General features: G+C 46.2%; 1 protein-coding gene across 1 annotated transcript in view; it reads left to right on the top strand.

Annotated features, from left to right (window-relative positions):
• The first annotated feature begins 2,439 nt into the window (after positions 1 to 2,439).
• LOC146357554 (1-aminocyclopropane-1-carboxylate synthase-like protein 1) overlaps positions 2,440 to 10,546 on the top strand; it is a 29,653-nt gene continuing 21,546 nt past the window's right edge. The window contains exons 1-2 of the mRNA XM_084850929.1: positions 2,440 to 3,483; positions 8,712 to 9,328. Coding sequence (XP_084707055.1) covers positions 2,844 to 3,483; positions 8,712 to 9,328 — 1,257 coding nt within the window. The 5' untranslated portion in view covers positions 2,440 to 2,843. The remainder of the gene's footprint in view (positions 3,484 to 8,711; positions 9,329 to 10,546) is intronic.

Raw genomic sequence — 10,546 nt, 5'->3', positions numbered from 1 at the left:
CAAGTCAGGAATTTCCTGGAGGGGCCATGTTTTGCAGAATTTGTCTCCCAAGAACAGCTTTTCTCCCATGAAAAAGTGTTGCTGCCAACTTGAGGAGGGGGGGACTGGGAGGGGGGCACCTCAAAGTCAGGGCAACCCTTTAAATCCTGGGTTTAAAATCACCCTTGCTAAAATCACAGGTGGGGATGTCACATCTCTAGCTTGGAGATGTGACTGTGAAGGTTTGAGGCATACAAAGGAAAAAGGAAAAAAAGTCAGGCTTAGAGGCCTGGAGTTTTCTGTTGGGAGGGGATAACCCTGAGAGGAATAGTTTTATTTCTTCGGTTAAGTTTCTGTTTCAATTCCCCCATAAGTTTCATTTCTTCAGGTCTGAAGCAGTGCTTTTGGTTTTGAAGGAGGAGGGTATATAAAGAGAGGGAGAGAGCCAGTAAGAGTCAGAAAGACCAAGCTGCAGCCAGAGCAAGAACAAGAGAGAGCCAGAGCATGAAGTGAGAGCAGAGTCCAAAGAGTAAGCAGGAAGAAGCAGCCTAGAAAAGTCTAAGGATAGCTAGGGTAAAGGAACTTCCATTTTGCAACTTTTATTTCTTTTAATGCCTTTTGTATCACTTAACACTAGTGTGTAATGACCGTTAGTTGTAATTTGTTTTATCTGCTAGTAAATTGTTAAACTCTGTCTAAAGCGTTCAGCCTAAAGCCCACGTTACTGGGAAGGGGAAGTTTAAAAGAAGGAAGGTGGGACTCTTAAGGATGCAAGAGATCCCTAAGGGGTTGCTCAGAGGGTCCAGGTCATAAGGGGAACCTTGATAGTGACATTAGGGGCAGAAGTGTGGCCTCCCTCCTGCTTAAATTCATGATTGCCCTATGAGTAATGCATCACTAGGGCTTGACTCTACCAGTCAAGTCTATGGCTGAGAGCAGTTTGAGATATGGAACGTTTCTGCATCAGTTGAAAACCAAACCAAAAGGATAATGGAGGGCAGAGGAAGAGAAGGAATTAACCTGTTCAAGCTCCTAATAGCTTATAATAAGTATCCATGGCAGGGAGAGGAGGATTAGGGTTGCGTATGCCTTTTGCATATCCAGGGGCATTTCTACACCAGCCTAAAATCCTGAACTTAAAACGGGATTTTCTGCTTCAGTTTTAAATGCAAGATCACCACTGACTCCTTTTCACGCGCTCTGCCCCGGCTCTTCTCCCTGTATCTGAGTCTTCCATTATCTTTCATTGATCTTGCTCCTCTTCTTGCCACTTGAAGTCTTTTCACGGAGGAAACTGAAGCTGAACACAAGGGGGGTGTGTGTGCTTTGATAGATCATTATCTATTTAAAAACGGAACAAAGGGCATTTAGTGCAGGAGGGTCACAGCGTCATGTAAAGAGCCACAAACTTCTGTGGAGGGGCAATCTCAATCGCAGGATAAAAGCTCCGTGTGATGAAGCCCCAGGTCTCAGTGCCTGCTATATATAGCTGCAAAACACTCAGGTTTGGAGCTAGCAGCCCTATAGTGCTTTGGAGCAGAAGGTTGGATGTATGTCCTTTATTTATTTATTACATTTCTATACCTCCCACTAGCCAAAGCATTTTGGGCCGTTCACAACAACTAAAATCACAAAATACACCATAAAATACAATATAAAATTTAAAAGTTTAAAGCTACAGTATAAAACTAAAATGAAACCTAGTAGCAAAGCAGATTTTAAATACAATTAAAGGATTTAAAGCCACAGAACCAAAAGCCTAAAATTTTTGTCACCTTCTTGAGCATTTCCCTGAAAGAAAAGCAGAATATTTCAATTAAATATTTGAAATTAACCAGCCAGAATTGGCCATCTATCGCCATGCACATTTAAGTTTGTTAGTGCCCACGTTTTCGAACCAAACACGGAATTGTGCTACGCCTGAGCGTTACTAATATGGGATAGAATGCAGAAAAAAAACAGTATGTGGATGTAATCCTATACTCGCTTACCTGGGAGTAAAGTCACATTGAACTCAATGGGACTTACTTCTGAGTAAGTGCTAGGACTGCGTTGTGTACTCAACTACATACAAAACCACGCTTTCACATCATTTTAAGACGAGATCCATGTCAGGACTCTAGAGGCCGCTGATGGGGCGCAGATTCGACGGCCTTTAATCACTGCGTGGAACTCCCCCCACCCCCCGATGCCATGGATTTCCCCGGAACAGCCCAGCTTTTCCTCGGCCGAGACTCGTCGGGTTTTGCTCTCTCGCCTCTTCCAGGCAGTGATCGGAAGGCCGAAGGGGGAGGCCCGAGCTGCCCGCGGGGGTGGAGCCTTCCGCAGGCCCCGCCTGCTGCTGCATTCGCGCAGCTCCACTTCGTTTAGCCCAGCCCAGCCCGGCCGGGCTTGCGGAACGTTCTGATTGACACGGACCAAAGTTATCCCGGAATAACGGGAGCACGCATGTGCTGTAACACCGGATGTGAACGGGTTCCCTTTGCTCCCCCGCCTCCGTCGCCCGGGAGCCCGCTTTGTGAAAAGGTAGCAACCGTGCCGAGCCGTGCTAAACCGGGCCAGTCCGCGCGGCGGCCTTTGCAGCAGGAGAAACTAGACAGAGGGTCGCCCCCGCCCTAGACACGCTCCCTACTGCGTACAGCGCTAGGGTTTAGTAGCACCCATAAACTGAACCGGGTCTAACCCGTTCCAAATCCGTTTTCTCCGCGAGTGTAAGCACGACCTGCCTCGCTTGTCCGCTGCAGCCCGCTCCTCCCTAATGCTGGCCCCCTTTTCTCTCTCCTCCTTTTTGCATTTTTGCCATACTTGGGGTGGCTGAGGGTGGGTCGTGGGGGGCGGGAGAGTTGCGAGACCGGGAGGAAAGGATGGATTTCCGAGGGAAGAAGTACGAGCGGGGCAGTAACTGGTCGGACCCGGAGGTGGTGGAGCTCTTGCACCTGTGGGCCGACGAGTCGGTGCAGGCGGAGCTGGAGAGCTGCCTGCGCAACCAGCACGTCTTCAACCGGATCGCCGAGGTGCTGCGCGAGAAGGGCATCCACCGCACGGGCGACCAGTGCCGCGAGAAGATCAAGAAGATGAAGTTGGAGTACCGCCGCATCAAGGACAACAACAAGGCCCCCCGCGGCGGCAGGACCTGGAAGTTCTACGAGGTGATGGATCGGGTCCTGGCCGGCCGCCCTTCGCTCGCCTACAACGCCGCCAGCAACAGCGGCGGCGTGATGGCCCAAGCGGTGCCGCCGGGGAGCATGGTGGAGAGCTACCATCACCACTTGGGCCCCTCTCCGGCTCTGGCCTTTGCGCACTCTCAGCCCCCGGAGCTGATGGAGATCAAATGCGAGGAGGTGGATTCCGAGGACCAGGGCTTGTCGCCCGAGCCCCCGCCTTCCCTCACTTACCAGCCGGGGGCCTCGGCTGACGAGCATGAGATAGAGAGGGCCTTTTTGGAGAATGACTCTCCCATCTCCAGGGTGGAGGTCCCCGTTGAGACCAGTGTCTCGCCTTCAGGTAGGACGGCCCGATCTCCTTGCGCCTTCCAGCAGCGGAGCCTCTTTGTACCCTGGAAAGAAATTGTGCCGGAGACACAGGCCAAGGGGGCAGCAACCCAGTGCCCTCCGGATGTTTTCTCCTGCAGTGCCCATAATCCCCGATGGTTGGCCATGCTCGCTGGGGCTAATGGGAGTTGTAGTCCAAAATATCTGGCAGGCACCAGGTTGCATACCTCCACATCGGGTGCTAGTTTTGTGAATACTGACACATCACCATTACCTTAATGGGGGGAAATAAAGGGTCCCATTTCCTCGTAGGTAGCATGGCGCCAGAAGTGGCAAATACCCACCAGATGTCTGTGATTATGAAGGGATCCATCCCTTGTTGGCTCCCAGCTTCTTGCAGCCTGCTGTAATGGTGCCCTGAGGGAGCGCTTGCATCCCCCAGTTAGTTTCAGGACACAGTTTTGTCAACTGCTTAGAGAGCTTCGGCTATTGGGTGGTATTAAAATGAAATAAATAAAATAAATAATGCTTATAGCCCTATCCTGTGCTTGTTTACTCTGATGTCAGCCCCACTGAATGTAATGGGACTTACTCCAAGGAAGCGTACATAGGATTGCAGCCTACTCAAGGCATCACAGCACAGTTTGTGTTCTCTGTGCTCTTCATTAAAGGCCCTTTTGTGCACAGCCTGTTGGTTACAGATCTTTGTGTGTGTTTGGAGGGGCCGCCGCCATGTACGTGTGGCTAAGAACATGGGAAGCTGCCTTATACTGAGTCAGACCCTGGGTCCATCTAGCCCAGGATAGTTGACACTGACCAGCAGCGGCACTCCAGGATTTCAGGCAGGATTCTGACCCAGCCCTGCTTGGAGATGCCACGGATTGAACCTGGGACCCTCTGTATGCAAAGTGGGTGCTCTACCCTTGAGCTATGGCCCCTTGATATGGCTGTTTTGCCATATGTGCATGTACTGGAAACCCAGTGGCAACTGTGTTTTCCTATCATGTGCAGATGGTAGAATAGATATATTTTCTCATATGTCCACATGGGTAAAATGTCATGTGAGAAGTAGGCTTTGTTCTTCATAATTCCAAGCCATGAGAGTATGCAGAAGATACATTAGTTTTATTGTATTTATTTAGTACATTGATATCCCGCTTTCTGTCATGGAACTCAAGGTGGCGCACATGGATTCCCAGGCGGTCCCCCATCCAGGTACTGACCAGACCCATACCTGCTTAGCTTCCGCAAAGTGGCCACTTCATTGGTGCTTCACGTGCCAAGTGATATGTGAGCAAGCGTTACATCTCTGATTACCTGGCCCTGGCCAGCACAGTGAGTTATGTGCTTGTTTATTGCTGGATTTCAGCATCCATCCCATGTGGGGCCAAATAATTAGTGTTTTCAGGGAAAGAAAATAACTGTTGAACCAAAGTTAACTTATGGCCTGTGTGTTACTTTTATACTATCGGTGGTGCTTAAAACTGTCTGCCTGCTGCTGCTGTCCCCTGCAGCCACCATAACATGTAGCCCAATTCTCCATGTAATTCTTCTGCCTGCTGTGGAATGTTTCTGCGCCAAAGCAGCTGTTCCGTGTTCCAGTTGTGCTGTTGTTGTTTTAAAGGCATGTAGGCATGTCTCACAGTTCATTCACATCCTAAGTCTGAGGGCAAGCAGCTCAAATGAAAATGGCCAGATATCAGCTCTATGCTTTAAAGTCCCTGTGTGAAAGATCTAAGGAAATAAATAAATTGCTCCCCCTGCCCTGCCCCCCACACAAGAAAGAAAAGTCCAAATCCATTTGGTCCATTGATACCCCACCTTCATGGACAAAATTCTCTACAGTTTTGATTGGGAGGCACTGAGGTGGGCTGGCTTTATCTATTGGCTCAGCTGGTGGACACTCTATAATAAGATAATCAGGAAGAAGCTCATCTCTCTCCCACTGGCAACCATCTCTGTTTCCTCAGGGGCCCTCCCCCCGTACCTTGAAAGGCAGTATGGCAACTAATCAGGCACCTGACCCTTCTATACCTTTTTCTAATCCAAGAATTCCCAGTCATTTCTTGCCAAGCCCTTTTCTCCACAGCAACCAGGGGTTTCTCAGTCTTCTGTTCATGTAATGTGGCAGTATTTCTTCTGTCCTTCCCCTCTCCCCTCCCTCTCCAAGAGGATCAGATGCACAGCTTTGACAACCCTTTATCCTATCCTGATGTGAAGCCACAGAACATGGCCTTGGGCATGTCTCAGACAGGAAAACAATTAAATAAGTAGTATACTTGTAGCCTTCAAAACATCCTATGGCAGTGAGTTCTATAGGTGAATGAATGCCCCTTGTTGTTGCAAATACTTTCGATACTATGGTGGAAAGAGCTTTGTTTATAGGAAGTGACCTTTCTTGGAATTGATCTTTATGTATGAAATAGGGCACAAGGCAAACAGTAGATTAAAACCATGACTTTAAAAAACTTTTTGTGTGATTTCTGGGCACTGAGGCAGACTGCTTTGGCTCTCACAAAGACAGTAACTTTGATTAAAGCTGAAGGTATATTGGAGGTATCATTGTGTACTCCACAAAGCAAGTACCTCAGCATAATATATTTACTTGGAACCAACATCTGAGTAGAGTAAGTAAGTAACTTGGTGCTCTACAGATGGTTTGAATGACAATTTCCGTCAGCCCCAGCCAGCATAACCATTGGCCAGGGATTATGGAATTTGTAGTCCAAAACATCTGGAAGATGCCAGGTTGCCTACCCCTGGCATAGAGTAACCTTCCTGCACAGTCCTCTTCATTCATTCATTGCAAGTCCACAAGAGGATATGAACTGTTTGGGCCTTTGTTAAAGCATAAAAGGTGTGCAACAAGATAATTTGGCATGGTATGAAGGAGCTCTTTTATTATTTTTAAACTGAGAAGTAAAAATGCCTTGATCACCTCCCTCTTTGGCTCTCTCTCATAATATTCCTAATATGCCTTTTAGGACATTAGCGGAAGCCAGTTGGCTGACATCAAAAGTGCTTAGGTGACAGGAAACCTTTAAAGTGGTGGGCAAAGCACTTGCAGGATTTTTAAAAGGGGACGACTCTTTGGCGAGTGTTTACTTGTGCAACAGTTTTAGTATCCATGACCTACACGGTCTGGGAATTCATTGGAATTTCAAGGCTGTATAGAATCTAAGGAGAGGGCATTTTTGTTGATGGTGCTTGGACACATATACCATAAGGGTGGAGGGAAGAAACATTTATGGAGCAGCCTTGGTGCTACTAAATGTGTGAGATGGCAAGAATAATGAATTGGGTATACCCGAGGCTTAATATGAGCCAGGGTTCAGTACTGGTTCTAGTTTACAGTGCTGGAGATTTGAATGCATAGAGGAGGAAAATCTTTGAGCCTCTTCTGGTAGTTTTTCCTGCTGCTGCTCTATATGGAAATGTAGAACCAGCCAGGTATACTTGTTTGGTAGGTGGCAACCTGGCAGCTCCACTGCTGACATGGAAGGTGAGGCAGCCACAGCTCCTCTTCTCCGTTCCTCCCCCGCTCTTACTGTGCAGTAAACCTGGTATGCTGCTCACTGTAGCATTTGGGGAGAGGGACAGGCAAAAGGACCATGTGAAAAATGGGCTGTGCCACACTTACCTTCTCTTTCAGCAACAGATATAAAGGTACCAGAAGGGGAAACATCCAGGTTGCAATTTGGCAACCTACTCTACAGGTTGGTTCCCACCAAATGGAACATAACCTAGCCTCTGGGTAGGCTTACATGGTGAGAACAGTTCTTTAGCTTGAGCAGATGAATCCACTTACATGACGGGTGGGAAACCTCAAGCCCAGGACCCAGATCTGGCTCTCCTGGGATCCCAATCTGGAATGCAGCCCCTGAGAGCTTCTCTGAAATTTAATTTGGCCCTCAGGCTGAAAGAGATTCCTTACCTCTTGCCAGGGCTGGCCTTAGGGGTGGGTGAGCTGGGCAGTTGCCAAGCTCAGGGGGATGCCAAGCTGAGCTCAGTGGCTGTGTTTTGGGAAAGTACTGTCTGCAGTGAGCTAGGGTAGCAAAAAGCAAGTTTCTGTAACCTTTGAAGTTCTACAGGTTGTTTGGGTACTAACGACAAAAATGACCTTCCTTTAATTTTAATTAAAGCTTTAATTTTTCAATTTCCACTGTGATGTCATTTGCGCTAGATAAAAATCAGCGGAATACAGCTTTACTTTGAGGCAACATTGCTGAGCACTATTTATTTATTTATTACATTTCTGTACTGCCCAATAGCCAAAGCTCACTTAGCACTTCAAATATTGTGAACTATACTATAAGCACTATATAAATAATAAATATTATTAAATATTTATTAGTTATTTAATATTTATTATTAATAAAAACATAAGTAAAACCTATGATAATTCTGCTGTGTTGCATAGTGTACTGCCACTGCACAGAATATGTGTGTGTGTGTGTTTAATTTTGGCTTGTGCAAACTGTAGCACAGTGGCTGAGAGATCAAGGTTTTGAGCAATGTCGTTCTCGACGGACATCACACCTGCCCAGGCCCCATAAATACTCTGGGTGGCCCTAAAAAACTGACCACGGGGGCGGGGCACCAAAGGCATGCCTCACCCAGGGCACTGTTTATCCTAGGGCTGGCCCTGTTCTTGGCTTCAGTGCTTAAGTTTTGTCAGGTCTCATTTGCATCAGAATCTGCTACCTGGCCCTGGGAACTGAGCCTCCCCGTTATCCACTATTTGGAATGGTTTATAATTCTGACCGAAGATGTGCTGGGATCAGAGTATCTCTCAGTGCTTGGTGGTGGCTTATCCTTCATCACTGAGCCACCACAGCCAGCCACAATATAGAATTAAGACAGGAAGGTCTGCTGTTCTACAGATCAAAGTACTCCATGTCGGAGGCACATGTCATTCTAGGTAACTTGTTTGAGGCAAAATGCTAGATGAGATGCATTAGTGCATTATTTTATTATTTAATAGATTTCTATACCGCTTACCATTTTTTAAAAAAAATCTTTTAAGTGGTACCTGAGCAACTTCAGGTATCTGACATATAAAGTTAAAGGAATAGTCAATATTCACTAGCAGTCTAATTGATTTGCTTTGAGATTCTACTATGGGCAGGCCTTATTCTAATTAAAGGATCACTCATGCAACATTGACCTTTGCAAAAAAAAGTGTGAGGTTCTTTCAAGGAATTGCTATGGATGATTTTCCCTTTATCTGTTTCTGCTTAGGTTTCAGTGAGCCCAACATGGCTTCTTCATCCCGGATTCAAAGTCTTGGCCCGCGACCTGGTTTTTCCACTTTGCACCGGTTGCGGAAGAAGCGGAAAGCCCAGCGGCTGAAGGACCCCCTGGATGCTCTTCTGCTGAAGACCCTGAGTGTCCAGCGGGAAATGGAGGAGCGTTTCCTACAAATGGAGGAACGACGGCTCCAACGAGACCTGGAGGTGGAAGAGCGGCGGATACAGCTGGAGCAACGGCGCTTTGAACTGGAGCGGGACCATGAATTCCGCATGTTCAGTGTCTTTGCCCAGATGCTCAGCATCTTAAAACAGAGCAATAACAGCTCCTCGACAAGCGGACTGCCTCAGGGTGTGGACCTTAGTCAAGCATTTTCTGATACTCCTGGAGTAGGAGAAGGGGTGCAACAGGAAGTAAGGACCACACCATTAGGGCGACCCCTCTTGGACAGGACAGCCAGCATGTATAGTTTCTGCAACCACAGTGATTTCCAAAACAGCCCATACCTCTCCATACGAGGTAATGGTACTGCATTCTTCAGGGGATCTGCAGAAGAGGGGTACAGGGCCTATCACGCTGACAAGTACGATGAAGACAAAAACCCTAATGTGAGTAACAGTCCTTCTCGTACATTTTTTTTAATGATTATAATTACTTATTTACACAGCGATGTCAAGGTCCATGGCACTTTGCAACAGGCACGAGCAGACTTGAGGCTTGCAGGATTAATGTTTTACTAGAAACATTACAATATTACTGTCCTTTTCTCAGGCTTCGCATTTATTTTACACATTTACTACCCCACCCTTCAGTTCTAGAGGGCTCCCAGAATGTCTTACAGGAAATAAAAACAGTACAAAAATTTAAAACAGCAAAATTGTCATGCAATTTATACATGTATAATTTCATATACCTCAGTTTTAGATCAACACCCAGGATTACATTAAACGTTGTAAGAAACAATATTTTTGGCATAATGCTTCTCCCCAGTATCATATTTCCTTGACTAATGACACCCCTACTTGGATGCTAATTTATGCTAATGGATTTGTTTTCTGAGATTTGTTATGCCATGACAGTCAGTGTAGTATACTCCCTTCTGTTGAACTGGACTGGAAAGACCTGGTTTCAAATCCTCACCCAGCAGTGAAATTTACTGGGCGACTTTGGACCAGTAACTATTTGTCAGCGTAATCTAGCTCATAGGGTTGTTTTGAGAATAAAATGGGATAAATCCAAGTATACCACCTTGAACTCCTTGGAGAAGGGGCAGTATGCAAATGTTAGAAACAATAAATAATCTGATTAAAAACAGTGGCTGGGCTAAGCCACTGTCTCCCAAGAAAAAAATCTACATAGATGCTAACTTCCCATTTCTTTTTACACTGTGTGAAAAACGCAGCTTCTGTGGATAAGCATAAATCAGTGGCATGAAATGTCATTGACTGGGAAGCATCTACCTGGCCTATGTAAATGCATGCAAATTTCAGATGAAGTCTCTCATGTAATTATGTAGCAGGGTAAATCATGGCCCGCTCTGTCGTGAAAAGTCTCACTATAGGCTGATTAAAAGTCAGATATGTGGTCGTCGTGTCTTGTTGTGTTATAGTTTTGGCACATGATATTTTCAAAAATGGCAAACGTTACACATCAAACTACATATGTCACACCATCATTGACTTTATTAATAATATGGAAAGAACAAAATGCAAAAGTGACATCTAAAGCAATAATCATGTTTGTGAGGATGACAGCTTGCAGGGCAATAGCTAAAAGTTGGAAAACTGTAGAACTTTTAACGCTGAAGTTTTCATACATGGAACTGT

Source organism: Heloderma suspectum, chromosome 1 (genome assembly GCF_057233095.1).
Source record: "Heloderma suspectum isolate Gila_16-S chromosome 1, 16-S_ref, whole genome shotgun sequence".
NCBI classification, from domain to species: Eukaryota; Metazoa; Chordata; class Lepidosauria; order Squamata; family Helodermatidae; genus Heloderma; species Heloderma suspectum.
Note: the sequence above shows the minus strand (reverse complement) of the source record. Positions and strands in the feature narration are given on the sequence as shown.